Here is a 16787-nt window from a genome sequence, read left to right on the forward strand (position 1 = left end):
CTAAAGTGCACTTATTCGCGCAGCGATAGGAACCCGCATTGCAACAGTACAGCAGGGAGAAATTCAGAGATTTATCTCAGTCTGGGAAGCGTTGGTTACAGCTATGGAAGGCTCACTTCCTGCCCTGGTTAGCATGGACGCGGCTCCGACCCTCGCTAGCTAAATTATCGCTTTACTAAGCCTGCGCCCAGACAGCCAAGTTCGCCTCCGATCAACCCCGACCTGTACCCAGAAGTGGCGCATGAGCTACTTTGTTTACTGCATGCAAGCAGACGCATACTACTCATGCAAAAGATGCCGGACTAAGGTGCTCAATATGAACAACGCTTGATGAAACTGTTTTGGCAAACGAAAACAAGACCGCATACGAGTACAATGATGTCCGTTGGTAGTGGCGAGAAACCCATCGCAACGAGACAATTCTGCAGCAGGAAAATAGCTAAGCTGCGAGAGCTTGGCACCTCCCTCCCAATTTGCTGCGTTTGATCAACGGTATTTGCATGATTTGCGACACATCTGCGGCTGTTTCGTCCTCGCCATAAAATGTTATTGCTGAGCTGGATTTCTTGGTCCATAGGCGAGAAGGGCTAACTGCACTAAACTTGAGGTATAGAGAATGCTCCGCACCCGGGTTGGCACTTCGCCAAACGCGCATGCGTCACTTAAGCCATCAAGAGCGTCGCGGGATGACGAGCTTTTTACTTCACCAACCGTGTTTCACCGCGACAATTCCTGTGGACGTTACGTTTTAGTAATTTGAACCATAAGTGTGAATTTTTCAGCACATTTCCCAACTGTACAGAAACTTGTATGCGTGCAAGCTGGTTTTTGCGCACCATTCCTCGTCTACGGGCAGCTTTGGTCAAAATTTAACAGGAGATAAGTGCAAAAAAGTGCCAAAGATGCGCTCAGGTCAGCTAGGCCTTACATAGGCCAGCCTCAGTTAGCTAGGGTTTGACACTGATAAACTTAACTGAGTAAGAATATAGATGAACCTAAGAGAAAACGGAAGCATGAAGAAAAATGTCTGACAGTTTAGCCTTCCTAAGCACGAAATAACGTGCGGAAGCACAATTTTTCGCAGGTCAACACCATCGCCACATTCTTAAATGCATGATTGAGGTGTCCGCTGACCCAGGGAGCCAGATATGCTCGTCTTCAAATTTCCATAGTCAATCCGAATTTACACAGTGTATAGCGGCGGACTATCCTCCAGTGCCGCGTTTCTGCAGCAGTGTTGACCGCGCCAGTGCGTATTGCTCTAGTGCTGTGCGTCTGGTACAACGTTGTCTAGGCCACCCTTAGCAAAAACTAATACGTTTCGAATATACGGTGGGCTATTTAAATTGTATTTTAAACATATTTTGTATTCATGAATGCACTAAAAATATGTAGGAAATACGTTCCTGAAATTTCATGCTTGGTATTCGAAATATATTTTTAAAATGTGCCAAAAATACCTCACTTAAAGCATACTTCGAGCACTTTTCAAATACGTGAAAAAATATGTATGCAGTTTTAGCATCTTGTCAGTGTATTAAAAGTGTATTTTCAGGAATATGAAATTAATTCATCTAAAGTATACTTCAATTCTAGAAAACGGGCAGCCCTTGTAAACGTATATGTATGTAGTTTTAGCATCTTGTCAATGTATTAAAAGTGAACTTTCGTAAATATGAAATTAATTCATCCGAAATATACTTCAATTCTAACAAACGGGCAGTACTTTTAAACGTCTTTGCACACTTCTAGCTGCCGTTGAACAGTCGAGTGCTCGAAATCGCGTTTCGGGAAATGGCATTTGCGTGTCGTCAATGTATTTGAAGTGTACTTCCGTAAATACGCAATTAATTCCTCCAAAGAACACTGAAATTCTAGCAAATTGGCAGTCCGCATTAGCATGTTTGCAGCGCACTACAAGCTGTCGTTGAACAATCTAATGCTCAAAATCGAGTTTCGGGATCGCATTTTGGTGCTGGCCATCTATTTAAAGTGTACTTTCGTAAATACGCAATTAATCCGTCTGAAGTATACTTAAATTCTAACAAATGGGCTGTCCGCGTAAACATATTTGCATTACACTTCAAGCTACCGTGGAACAATCTAGGGCTCGAAATGACGTTTCAGCGAGGAGTGAAAACTTTCCCTTTTGTGTCATCCTTTCGTTTGTGGTAACTTCTAGCAGGAAGGTATTCACCACTTATACTCCTTCTACACGGGCGCTTCGAATGCCTTCAAACCGAATGTCATCTAACGATGCTACACGTGTTCTGTCTAAGGGAGTGCTTGAATATAATATTACGCCAATGAATATTAACCGCTCAGCATGAAATTTCCCCGGGAGTGCGCCGATGAGGACGACTGCACTCATACTGTTGTTTACATCGCTTGTTTACATAACATAAAACGCAATCTGCGCTTTCGTTCTATTAAACAATCTGTTTTCTTTTTTGCTGGTTGTACTCGTGCTTGTTTACGCAGTGCGACAATGTATGGGAAGCGATGATGCGATCGCACACCTGAGAAAGCCGGGTTGTTGGCATCGCGCAGGACTGGCGCTTCTCGCTTCTTGTCCCGGCTTTCTCCGACGCGACCAGTACTTTTTTTAAACTACTTTATCCAGAAGTATGTCTGGCGACTGTTACCCACAAGCTAGCGACGGCGACGACTGCTGCTGGCCGTAAAGCACTGCTCGGCAGTCTGGGTCACACCGGCGATTCCCGTTCATCGTACGCGTGCCCTGCGATGTAAGCAATAGTTGATTTCAGGTCACTGTTGCCAAAACTACACCTGGTGACTATTTGCATTCGCTAAAGCTTGTGATTCGCTCTTCACAACCGCCGAAATCCCTGCGAACTCGCTGGGCCTAGTCGTCGCGGAAGGGAACAGAGCCGTCGCCGACTGAAATTGATTTGGCAAGCGCTTATCGCTGGTGAGTGTTCAGGTGTGCACACGTAAAATATAGCCGTTCGTTTCGCTCATTTAGAAGCGCGAGCATATACACACCGCCGCCTCATCACCGTGCTCTCGCTCAGCCGCCGACAAGGCTGACCGTCCGCCGACCGGATTCGTCGGTGTCGTTGACCTGAAAAACGTGTCCCTCTAGAATCATATTATAGTAAACTAGATATTTCACTATAATTACATGCTGTTGTTCAGCTTGATATATGCTGTCGTTGTCGGACTAGTGTGACCGCCGTCGTCGTCGTCGCTGTACACTGAAAACGAGCTGAGGCTTTCGAATGCGTTTCGAAAGTGTCGTGCAGCACCGCGGCAGTCCGTCGAATCCGAATGTCATTCCTATTCTCGAATGTCATTACGCTCAATGTCATTCGAACATTTCCGTGTGAGAACGTGATAGCATTATACCAGCAAAAGCGCCTTGGGTACTTCTGGGTCTGAATAAGCCAGCGGGAAGGACCCCGTCTGGCAAGGCAGACCGGCTCCCTTACACGCCCATGTATCTGTTGGTTGACAGTTCGACTCCTGACCTGTGTCTGACGCAAGTTTCAGCTAGCAATTCCGTTCTCAATTAACCCCAGATTCGAACGCGACCAGTAGGGTACTTCTGCGATAATTTGGCAGCCCACAGTATTTGCGCAAAAAAAGGCCTCACCGCGCAAAATAGTGCGTCGCTTTCGCTGGGTATATAAACGGCAAGCCAAGTATAGCGCTTGTCAAGGGGGACGAGTGTCTGTTCTCGCTTCGGCGAGCGCGGCTTCGGCCGCTTCTTTTTGAGCAGCGTCCGCTCCGGCGGACGCAGTTGTTGCTGCGACGCGCGTCTTTTCTTTCCTTTTTCTCTTTCCTCTGATCTTTTAACTCTTCTCTATCTGCACGTGGCAGCGGTGGTGGCTTGGCTAGAGCCAGTAGCAGGCCCGTGCAATTTCCTCTTCATCCTTCTCTCAGTCACAACAACAACAACAACGCTTGTCATAGGATTTGTGGTTTGCTGTGTCGCTGTCGTCTTGGTATGCTGTGTGTAGGTATCTGCCGTTCCCATTCAATCACGTGACCTTATAATATCAGACTCCTGTTGATTAATGATAAATACCCGTGTGCGATTTGTTCTCCAGTTGAAGAATTAACCCGTGTCATTCCATGGAGCCGCCCAGTAGACCTTTTTTAAGCCCGAGTAAACATATTTTTAATGTATTAAATGTATATCTTTAGTATATTTCTAATGTATATTTTTATTATATTTTTAATGCATTATAAATATGCTAAGCGGGCAAAAATGTACTTTTCACGTATTTTTAAGAACGTTCAAAAAATTATTCCTAGTATACTTAGAAAGCATTCGTATTGCAGTTTAAGCATAGGGACAAAAAAATGCGAAATAAATATGAAATTAATGCAATACGTTTGAAATGCATTTTTAGCACATCCTCTTTTTCGCTAAGGGCAGTTATTGCAGCGCACATCTCTCTGTTCCTAATGGCACATAGCTCAAAGCGCGAATATTAGTTTCATTGCAGAATTAGTTGAATATGATATGCAATGTACAGTGTGAGAGTATGTTGTAATTGAACACGAAGTGCGGTCGGCTGCGGCGTTAGCCTTGTATCTCGAGCAGCGGCTAGCGAAGCTGAACTGTTCGTGACACCGTGGGCTCCAATCCCAGTTCTGGCAATATTTATTTACTTTATTTTTATGCATTTATTTCCCTCGCACAAACCCACAAACATCGCAAGCAAACCTAAATACATCGCAAGATCTTGGTTCCGCTTTACCCATCGAAATGGTGCGTTCCCACTAAAATAACAGGTTTCTAGAAGGATTGAGTCGCTTCTTTCCAACCCGACGCCACCGCTTCTGAGCGAAGGGAGAAGGCATCACTTAGAATGCATAAGACTGTGCACGGTCCGTCGGTAACTGTGGGCCATTTATCCAAGCTTCTCGATGGCTGGACGGCGCGCGGACGAGATCCGCTTGGCGCCGCGCCAGCTTTCCAAATGTGCGGCAATTTTGGCGCCGATTACCCTCTAAAATGACGGTATTGCACTCGTTCATAGCCGAATAAACTTAATTCAACATATATATCAGTTTAGTTATAAACCAAAGGGTGCTCCGCATTATTTTGGGCACGAAAATAGAGTACCCCAGTATGCGTGCTCTGCTTCCAATTCTCATCTCATTTTTGAGCTTGCAGCATATGCGTTAGGAATTCCGGAAATCCCTACTAGCAGCGCCAATAAGTTTTTTATGACATTGGGTAGCCGTTCTGGTCGCCGTGGCGAGCGCAATATTTTTTCTGCAGTGCAAGAAACTTATACACAAAATTATATTAGGTGGCACTTTCTCTGACACGGCATTGTTTGTTTACTATAAATTGCGCATTAAATTTACTTGCCGGAGGCAATAATGTGGAGGTATTTTTTTCAGCCACTGGTAAGGAGCGTTCGGCTACAGAGCGGGATGCTTAGCCTGGTGCACATGCATTATTTACTGCTCGCGCATCTTCGCATTCTTACAATTGTCGCAGGGCTAGACCAAGAGGCGCAGACCTGAGCTGTTCTCATTTTCGGAAGAAAGTTTCGGAATTAAAGTTAAAAGACTGGAAACATGGTTTTAAATCAGAGCCCCGACGTCAGCAAACACGGAGACGAAATATGCGCAGCGGGATAAAGCAAGCCCTTGCAGTTATTTGTCGCCTTTTAGTCCTATAGTGCTCTGTTCGGTTGCGATTCGGTTATGGCGGTAAACACTTCGGCTGGGTACTTCGTTCATAACGTAGATATTCACAGAGCGTAGCGAAGAGTACGTAGGCAGAAAGCACGTAGAAAATTTGTACGAATAGAGTGCTGTTGTTTTTAGGACGCATCCCTGGTTCTTGTCTCTACCATATTATTACACTTTTACTTCTCACCAGCGCTATGCTCTGCACAGACCCTCCCACAGCACACTACTAGTTTTGAATACCACGCCTGCCTGGTGTTAGTAAGTTAAGTTACGAATGAGTGAATAAAAAACTATTCCTTCATTAGAGAACGCCAGAAACCAAAACGCGTGTTGTGTTCATAGAACCAGAAGCCAAAGCTGTAGCTCGGATTCATAGCGCGTGGTCTTGAGGTATAACAGATGCTTCTGCAGATGCAACACAGGATAAAGATGCCAAATGGAATATCACTTAGAAAATACGCAATATAAAAATGCGGCTAACCAGAATTTTTTTCAAAAAGTGTATTTATCATGGCACCCTAACGAAATAAGTGTTGGAGAAAATGTCACAAGTCGTAAAATTAGCGTAAATATTTTAAAATTATGAAAAATTATCAAATGTGAAATATCATGTGTAAAAGCGAGATTGGCATTTTGTAAACGGTTGCAGCTGACTATTTTGTGTAGGTGTAGTTCCCAGTTCAGCGTTGCGCAATTTATATTCGATTACGTGAGCAAAAGTTTCACTCCGCACAAGTCGCCAAATATTTTTTTACCGGTGGTCTAAAATAGATAATCTATATTTTCTGTTTCCTCCGAGCTTCCTTTTGTTGTCTCCTTTTTCTAAACGGGCTCCCCCATACACCGAACATACATCTATGCAGCTCCGTATTTCCATGAGCATAGTGCGACCGCGGTGGGGTTGCTCTGAAATACTAATTTCATTATATGTTCATTTACAAAATGCTACTTCCGTCCTGAACTAAACCATGTAGTAAATCAGTGCAACTCTCTGTTTAAATTAACTAAAATTGTATTAAAACTTTAACAAATGAAAAAGTAGTCGAGCACCAAAACTACGAAGTTCCCAGTTCAGAATGCATTTCCAGAAATCCCAAAAGGCTGAGCGAGAAAGTAGAAACTGCCATGGCCCTTCAACAGTCGAACGAGAGTGTAAAGACCTGCTAAAAGCAGCTGGATGCTTGTTTGTCGATATCCGCTGCATCCAACTTGTTCTTTTTTAATTCTTTATATTTTTTGTCTAATTACCAATATTTATTTTCCTGTGGAATTTTAGGCTAAATGCACTCGCATGGCTCTAGCCGTCAATTCTGAGCCAGTGCCAAATTTAGACGTAGTGTAAAGGTGTAATTCCTCTTCTTAGGTTAATTACCACGTCAGTCGTGCGAAAGCTGCTTGCGAAACTGTTGAGTCGATTGCTAATGAGCTATTAGAATTTCTGTGGTGGTACTTGTTACACCTGCAGTAGCTGTTGCGTGATGCTTACTACTTGTTCCTCATGATGCTTCTAATTGCTTTTTATGGCACCCTCTAAAATGGCCTTCTTTAGCTTAGATTTCTTACTCATGCAACGTATTCATGAAAATGCGGCCAAGACTAGTTTCATATAGCTGCCAATATTATACAAATGCAAACATTTCGTGACATAATAGCAGTGATCCGGTTTGGTTTATAATGTCAGAATGCGCCTCAGGCTATGAGGAATGCCATCGTGAACGGATTGGAAAATTTTTACCCTCCTCGGTTCTATAACGTACACTGACGTCGAAGCATTTTGCCTCGGTCAAAATTCGCCCACCGCGGCCAGGATCGAACCCGAGTATTTCGGGTGAGCAACCGCGCTCCACTCAGCCACCGTGACCGCTATCATACCAGTGATTCATTATTTATTTTCAGATGGTGAACGTGAAACAAACCCTTGTGGTCGTTAGGCGAAAACACACTACTGGCACGACCTTGCACTGCCTCTCGGCCAAAAAAGGACACGAGTACAACGAAACCCTAGTCCAATATACACTCGGGGCAAGAGCGCAGAGCAGATAGTAAGTAGCAATATTTGTTTTTTAGTAGATTTTGAAACAAAATCACCTCGTTTTCTTTGTTTTTCAGCCTATAAGAATATTTTAATTACTGCATTTTTAATTACTGCATGTAAAAAGCTTATATCGAATCTTGATGAAGATAGAATTTTTGGAATAGCCGCTTATGCGTCTGTATTGTCGAGAAACAAAACTGAGGATAAATTGAATTTGCTTTTCCGCCACAGTTGAAAGCGTCCGACAACGGACACTTTAATTTCACTGAAACTTGAGCTTTTAGAAGCTGAGAAGCGAAAAACAATGAGGTACTGTAGTCCTCATCACCGACGAAGCTGACAACTAAAATGCGTCGCCGACTTAGTTTTCAGGCGCTGGTCATAGAGGCAACGTCACTGCAGATTTCCCATGAAAACTGTGATCCCGTATTCTTTTTTAGCGTAGACGCCACGAGTTTCAGACTAACTGCAGGAACATGTTTTAATGCAACTTTTTCAACAATAAATGCGTCTTTCTCTACCGGACAAGCATCAACACCGACAGAAAGAGCAGTATCATCAATTTATACCAACATCAAAAGATGGATAGTGTTTCCCTTAAGTAATGCGAAGGCCAGATAACCGTTGGTCCTCAAGGGTAACGGAGTGGATTCCAAGAGAAGGCAAGCGCAGCACGAGGCGGCAGATAGTTAGGTGGGCGGATGAAATTAAGAAGTTTGCGGGGATACGGTGGCCGCAACTGGCAAAGGACAGGGTTAATTGGAGAGACAAGGGAGAGGTCTTTGCGCTGCAGTGGGTGTAGTCAGGCTGATGATGATGATAATGACTATGTTGTTTTTAATGTATCTTTAAGAGGAATGAACCGTTTGAGCAGATCGACGTCTTCTAATTTGATTGTCACGCTTTAGAAAACCAACCTCTTGGATGTCGCTTTTGCTGTAACATCGCATTTTAGTTGTTCTCGACTCAGTCGCCGTAAAATACCGCCATATAATTAAAAGAACATATGCATGTATAAAACAAATAAAAATAAGACCTAAACATTAATCTCGGTGTTGACGAGAATGCCACAGAGATTTACTTCTGAAGTGAAGTGGCAAATTTTAACGAAGATTACAATCATTGCTTTCTCAGTAAACGAATGAATTTCTCACTTCGCTGTGAGGCCTCACAGTGATCTTATTTATGATGTAATTTCTTTCAGTTACTATCACCCTGTGAATGTTACACTTGTTAGAGAAGGCAGCAGGGTATCCGAGTCAACCTATACTGACAATGGTAAGTTACTTCTTTAATGTATTATTTTTCTCTTTGTTCTTGATACTACGCAGTGAATTTTATTTCAATACCTTCCTAAAAATAATACTTAAAACCTTCTCGTAAGCTACGCGCAAACTGTCGCTAACTGCTGAATCTCATCCTTGAAAGAAAAGATCTTGATAATAAGTCTAAAAAAAAAAAAACCCTTTGTATGTTCTACAGGATTTTTCAAGTAGCTCTCTTCCTTGAGCTGAAACACAGAGGCGCACGTTGCGACTGAAAACCGCCGACGATGTCTACTTCCTGAAGGCAGATATTTTTTTGTGTAGGATTCCATTTATCCTAAATAGGTTGCCGAAACTACCATGCATCTAGCAATGATTGAAACGTGGCTTTATTGCTTAAGACGGCTAAATTTTTTGAATCCATAGTTCATTTAAAGGTGCCTCTTCGCTTGGAAATAAAAAAAACACAGGAAAAATCTAAAGCTGGGTTTTTGTTTGGAATAGCAACCTTGGGCGAAGAGGTTGTATTGGCTGCAAAAGTAGCGTGAGATCTATTTTCGTTGGTAGTTTGAGTTTTGTTTGAGAATAAATCACCGCTTACAGTCAGTCCATGTGCTCTTCTTGTATAGAGGTTTGTCTGATTTTCTGGTATCACTTTGGACGAACGTCTGTGTCCAGTGCGAATGGGCAAAGAAACAAATCAAACGAACTTTGATGATGCCTGCGCCAAGTTAATTCTTTCGTATAGGGCTTTACAAAATCCCTTTATTTGCTTACTTCAGGTTCGCATTCGAACTGCAATTCTTCCATTTGCCGTGCATTCACTTGCAGTATTACCAGAGCATTCTCGCTTCCTTTGTTTCATCGCTGCGTGTCCGTGCATGGCATGTCTCAACTCTGTCATCGCCACATATCTCACTATATTTCGGGACTCTGCAAAACCTAATCAGAGAATATTGTGTGCCGCCTTCTTTATTTTTAAAGATCCTTCCACCAAGTACACCAAGTAATTGCAAAGCATTATTTAGATCTGCGAGGAGGTTTGAATAATTAGTTTAGGGTATGCTGCTTTAGTTCCTCTCATTTATTGATTACTTTGGCTTTCACGGACAGGATAACATACGGCTCACGGGCAGGATTTCAGCGCTCGTAGATATTTCCTTCAGTTGCCTTGCCCAGTTCTCTTCGGAAGTATTCAGCCGTTCATGATCCATGGTGAAATTTATTGTTCCTATATATTTCTTCTCGGTAGATCTATTTAAGGAATTATTCTTCAATTGTTGGTTTCATTGAGTATTAAGGCTGGAAGGCGGTAGAGGGCATTGCCTTGAATAATGTGGGTTAGGGAATCTAGCTATCGTTGCTCTCGGCATTTCTCCTCAAATCAAAACGTAGTTACTTGGTCAATCGGGAATTATCATTTAACATGGTTCTGGATGGCGAATTTCCAACAAATGTGTAATAAGTATCGGTTCTGTGATATATGCCATTTGTATCTTCGGCTTCTACGGCCTTTATGCAGTAGCGACATGCAGCACCAAGTATTCTCTTTGTAAATAAAAAAAGATAAGAGCTCTGTTATTATGTTTGCATAAAAGTGCATCGGCTGACTAAAAAAACACATTTGGGTAGAACGGTGCACTGTGCAATTTGGCGTGTCGTTTTTGTCACGTACAACGATAAAATAACGGGGGTTTATCACCCTAAACATTGCCGCGTCATGGGGACTATCATACAGTTGTGCACGCAGGATCTCTGAGTACGACCGGCTACCGACTGGTTTCCTTGGATGCATAAAAGGCGTCTTCGGGCTTAGTGCTCGTTTTTGCTATTTGCGAGGCTTCGTAACAGAACCTGGCTTTTGAGGATCTCTACATATGAACTTGAAGGGGCGTTTAAACGAAAAAAAGACTGCTCTTAAATGAGTCTATTGCACGAGTTGAATTTTAGTTACCTGGAAGCGGATTGACTTGCCGACCCGCCAGAACAACAGTCTAGCAAAACTTCCATTTAAGAAGAATTTTACCACCGACAAAGACCAGACGATGCCACGAGAAATGAAGTCTCTGTCCCATGCAAACCGACGTGAACCCGGGGATGCTCTGCCTACTAGAGCAGTGCTGCGGTGCATTCTCTCTACACCTTGTGAGACGTATTCAGATACATCACCCAACTATGTTTCATAGCATCGAAGCGCGATGAATATATTAATACAACTGCTCACATAAACGCTACATTAGACGTGTTTGCTTCGCCGAAGCAGGGGGAACAAACATCATGACATATATCATCCAGAGAAATTTATCTGAGATGCAGAATTCATTTGAATTTCGTGTCACGTACACTCAGCAGCTGAAATTCATCAGCTGCTGCTCAGTGGTCTTTGTCAAGTTTTTTTTTATTCACTGGCGGGCACCGACGACTGAAATGGCCCTAGTTGTGGAAACCTTTCAGTTATGATCACTTCCTTCACCACCTTCATGTTGACATCCATAGCAGTAGAATTTAATCTGTGTAGTTTTTCCATCAGACATCAATATTATTACGCATGAAGTCTTTGATGCTCCCATTCTCGTTCGTTCAGCTCAGTCGTACTTCATCCAGAAACTTTTGCAAGTCTAAAGCTGAGTATTTGCAAAACTTCTAGATATTCTGTTGATTTTTCATTACGTTGACTAAATTGGTGACTTGGTGAACATTAATTCGTTCTTCCTGCGCTTAAGAACGTTCTAAGCGATAAGTGTCGGCGCCTGCCCGCGAAATTAAGCAGGAAGACTTAAGAGCTTGAAAGGAATGTTCGTGTAATCTATGACAGTTTCATACCGGAGCACACCAAGGTGAGAACAATGCGGCAAAGCCTGATAGCACGTATAGGGCCAAAATTGAGGAAGTGAAGCAGAGCGCTCTTTGCTGAAAAACCTGCTGATGGAAACAGCTCCTGAAGCCGCAAAAAAATTTCCAGCAGCGTACAGTGGTGAGCAGCCTTGTCTAGAGCGCTTGAGCAGTGCGCACTTGGTAAAAAAAACCGAAATTAGAGAGCAGCTCCTCATTACAGGGCAAAGTTTTCGTGCCTGCTTTGTTTACGAGGCTATCCGGCGCTACTTCCGTGCAAGCGTTGCAGCTGGACCCTAGACTAGAGGCTGCCACAAAATCTGGATTTGTTTGCAAGGAAGTGCACCGCCCGAGCGCTCTAGACAAGGCTGCTCACCACTGTACATGCTCAACCACTATTTAACAAAAAACTGGGGCGATTGTAAGGGCACATCAGCAGCCAGACTGCTAAGCCAATATTCTAGTGCTGCGGTCACCCACTATTAGCCGTCCACAGTTCGCTAGATTTTGTTGGTAACCTCACAGCTAAAATTCGTGGAAAGGCAGAGAAATTTTATTTGCGATCTTGGTTTTTTATTGTGCGTACAATGTTGGAGCAATGCGAAGCGGCTTTCTTCGTGCTGCTCGCAGTAATTCACTGGAAAATATTAACGTAAAAACGGAATCGTACGCCAGTGTGCTTTATGAAACATTCAGAGACAGAAATTGATAATGATTTAAAAGTGTACTTTGTAAATAATATTCCATAACTTCTTTTCATATATTGTAGTTTGTGTATGTATCGGTGTCCTTTTCCCCTTTGTAATCAACCCAGCAGTGTATAACTTTCAAATGCATTTGTTCAGTTTTAATTGTTTTTTTCTAGTTTCAAACTTCTAGTTCAAACTTTCAAGTTTCAAACTTTTCTAGTTTCAAGTTTCTAGTTTCAATCTCTGTGTACCCATCAGTTCAATCGTAAATATTATAAATTGTTTCTACAGTGTGCTCGTATGCGATCTGCCACCGTTGTATGCATGTGTTTATTTTATTATTTTGTAATGGCTCTTAGATGAGCCACAGGCATTTTCAAGCTATTTTCTTTAGCTTTTGGCCTGTGGCTCATCTTAAAGACTGTATGCACATTTGTAAAATAAAATGAAGTTTGGTTTAAAACGATTAAAAAAAAATACTTGTTAAGGAAGCAGCTGAATAGAGGCCGTTTGGAGGTGCTTCATTTTGTATCCGGGTAGAATCTGTTGACTACCTGGAAACAGGGTCGCGGTTCCTTTCACTGGTACATGAGCTGAGTCTGTATACAAAGCTGCTATTTGCCTCTGGGTAATTTGAAGGACAGAATTCTTTTACTGAAATTTTGATAACATCGTCACAGCGTCTGCGAATGAAGCATATCTGAAAAATACGTAGTAAAAATTGTGTTCATTGTTGCTTAATCTCCATAATTATTTGTCTGTGCTACGTGGCCTCCCAATTTTTTTTTTTGTATGGCGAATACCGCCTGCGGATCAAGAAAAAAGTTAGTGTGTTCTATGATTTCGATAATAGGCCTCCTTTGTGTTCTGTGCGTTTTTACAGCGCCAGGTATACACTCTCAGGAGAAGCCAATCTTGCGGTAACAATTTAGTTTTTAAAATGATTGAGCTCTTCAGCGTTTTCCATCTGTCAACTGCTTTATAGTACCTCTTCGACGGTCTTTTTCTTATAATGCGGATTTTCTTATGTATTGAAAAGCCCGAGGTGCACACACGTGCCACATTTGCGACATTTTTCAAGTCAAAGGAGAGCCAATAAGAATCCTTTTTCTCATAGAAAATGTTGGTTTAAACAGTCTGAAAGTGAGGTAATTTATTTCTAGAGTCATTCTGAGCACCGTTTATTATTTGTAGGAATGTGAGACATGCATACGGCTAGCACTTTCAAAGTGTTAAGGTCCTTTCAATCCTGCGTAGTGACACGCAAGTGAGTCGCGAACAATAGTGATTATTACGTGGAGGAGTTCTTTGTTAAATAAAACTGCTCGTTCGACATTGTGTGTTCACGTTTAGAAAAAACATTACATCTTCCTGCAAACACAAGCAGTAGCTCTTGGCTCAAGCTTAGCCATCATCAGTATTTAGATGGCAAAACGAGATTAAACGCCTTCATAAAGATAAATTTGCACAATCTTTAATTATTGCACATTTCAGAATAAGACTGGATGGCACGTGCACTGCGCCGCATGCTCAGAGCTCGGCCGCATTTTACGACCACTTTAAAATGTCCTTAAATCCACCCCTTAACCCTTAAACAACGCCTTGGCGGGTTGGTCAAGTTACACGATTTTATTAATGATGTGAATAATGCACCCTTGTTTTTTCACTCCCCACTAGAAATAACCCACACTCTCAAGTTGAAGGCAATGGACCGAGATGGAACTTGTTTCGTTGTTTTCGCTGAACTAAGCAATCACCAACAAGGCAAGTATGCTTTCATTACACTGTGCCGTAATCTCCGTAAACTAAGAAGTGCGTAGATATCACCAAGCTCAGTTTTTCACTATGGTGAGGTAGCTACTTAACTGTAGAGCATCAAAACGCTCTCCGCATAAATGTTCCTGAAAACTTATGGGCAATTCGGGGCGCACCAGTTGGCTTTGCGCTCATTAGAAAACTGCAAGAATGACAAAAAAATAGAATATTTCCTATGTTCAGTTTTTTTAAGGCGTCGTCGCAAAACTGAACCATGTGTCACTCGTGATGCTACGAATTTCGGTGTATGTGACGCGATCACTGTAGTTTTTCAGTTAATTGTATGTCGAGCGATGTTTTGCACTGCATGAAATTGCATAAAATGCAATAACAGGCCTGTACGCAGCTAAGATCAGAAGGTGAATAGCTGGCCTTTCTTAATTACGGCCGAAAATTCTCCCGAGCGAAGTGCAATTTAAACATAGCTGTTGGTTTCTTACTCTTGCTGATGGCATAATACCAAAATAAGTTTTGCAGAGAGAAATAAGTTATTTCTTTAGCCCCCATGCCAACCATTCCGCAGCCCAGCACAAGTCAGGTGTTCTACTTCCGAAAACATGGGCACATTACGATGAAGACAAGAAGGAAAAGGCAGTTTTCACTGGTTGAGGGAACGCGTTACTACTTGGACAACTGAGAATTTTTTTGTGATAAACCTGTACGCATCTACCACTCAAATTTAAACAAGCATTTTTGGCCCACCAATTCTGAGATCCCGGCAACAAACTGTCTTTTGTATTACACTATATACATGCAAGGAAACGCTAGAGGCCTGTTCTAGACCAAGACAAACGTGTGTAACAATTTGTAGGCAGTGTGCAATGCAGACATCTGTGAGCCTTATGTAAGCTCTGAGTGTGCTATTTAAAGTGTTTCTTTTTTCATGCGTAAAATCATTTCCTGAAAATCCTGGGCCTTACAATGACCGCCCCACAGCAGGCTTGCATAGCCAGCATTTGGTATTCTCGATAGAGTCGTGAAATGACGTAAATATTTCTCATGATCGCGCGGACAATATATTCTGATTCCCTGATTTGTTATTTGTGTGTTTTGAACCACCATTCTAGTGACCAAAATGTCATTTCAACATAGTAACTGATTTCAGCAAAAATAAACTAATATTTTATTTTTCACCATTCAGCAACTTACAACCTTTTCCTCCGTTTCATAGGCTGCGAACTCCTTGTCATTGCTTCAAAAGTGGACGCCATTCCTCAGGACTGCCAAGAATACTACAACGGCGAACAATGCACGGGCGATGAAGTTCAACTTCACGAATCGAGTTGCATTTACGACCAACAGTCCTGAAATCATTCCAACTGAAATCGTAGAAAACATCGCAAAGGGAGGTGAAAATAAATGCATATTGAAAAGCAATATTTCAGTCGATTAATGTTTTTGTTCTTTTGGACTTGATATAAAGCCTTCCCACACATCAGTTTCCTCGTGGACGTACGTTTGCATGGCAGAGGTTGTAGCAAAGCGGCTCAAGTCGTCTCCCGAACTGCTTACATACAGAATCAACAACAAAACTATAGAGAATGTTTACTGCATTCAAATCGGAGCGAAAGCATGGATTTGTGTTACGTAGCAGGCGATGATGAGCAGACAGTGTCTCGTAACGGAGAAGATGGTGGGTATGTGCCATCGTTTTTGAGGCAACAACAAGAACAACAACAACAGCAGATGGAAGTTGATGCAGACGATGCTCTCCAAAGCAGAGCGCGAGTGGGTTGCAAGGAGGCGTGCTAGCTGCGGCCTCCCAGGCTTTTGATGTTTTGGTTTGGTTTATGTGGGTTTGACGTCTCAAAGCGACTCAGGCTATGAGGGACGCCGTAGTGGAGGGCTCCGGAAATTTCGACTACCTGGGGTTCTTTAACGTGCACTCACATCGCACAGTACACGGGCCTCTGGAATTACACCTTCATCGTAATGGAAGACGGGGTCATGCAGGGGTATTGTGGCCTGGTGTTTTGTTGCATTAGCATGCTTAGATTTTCCGTTTCGGCACTATTTCCATGCAATAAAAAAAAATGCGGCGATAGCCTGATGGTCTCGCTGAGCGGCCCTTAAAGGAGATCTGTTCGCGCAGCCACGGGTTCGACTCCCAGTCATGGATGTTGGTTCAATTTCGTTTGCTCTTTTTCATGGTTTGACCTCTAACTCAGCTGAAGGTCAGATTTGTACGGTCCGTGATGGAAGCTCGAGGTACTATAGTTAAGCTTTCGCTTCAAAAATTGGTGGGGACGCCTAAGCTTCGGCTCAAGGGTACAATGCTTTGGGGTTAATATAGGTTAATGCCCCTATTGCGGAACTGGTCCTTCCTGACTTTACACTCGTAATTCCGTTCCAGTCCTCATACCGCTCCTGGCAGACGGGTGCAGTGGTGCTCTCACCGGTGAGGCTTGTGGGGCCAATGTTGCTGTCCTCAAGCAATCTCTCGCGAGTTATTTTAATTTAACTGCCACCTTC

General features: G+C 42.7%; 1 protein-coding gene across 1 annotated transcript in view; it reads left to right on the forward strand.

The window, feature by feature from the left end:
* Positions 1–15623, forward strand: part of LOC149329952 (uncharacterized) — a 97121-nt gene extending 81498 nt beyond the window's left edge. Inside the window, exon 4 of the mRNA XM_089559328.1 lies at positions 15487–15623. Coding sequence (XP_089415454.1) covers positions 15487–15623 — 137 coding nt within the window. The remainder of the gene's footprint in view (positions 1–15486) is intronic.
* The last annotated feature ends 1164 nt before the right edge of the window (positions 15624–16787 follow it).

This window comes from Amblyomma mixtum, chromosome 9 (assembly GCF_055824585.1).
Source record: "Amblyomma mixtum isolate Tamu chromosome 9, ASM5582458v1, whole genome shotgun sequence".
NCBI classification, from domain to species: domain Eukaryota; kingdom Metazoa; phylum Arthropoda; class Arachnida; order Ixodida; family Ixodidae; genus Amblyomma; species Amblyomma mixtum.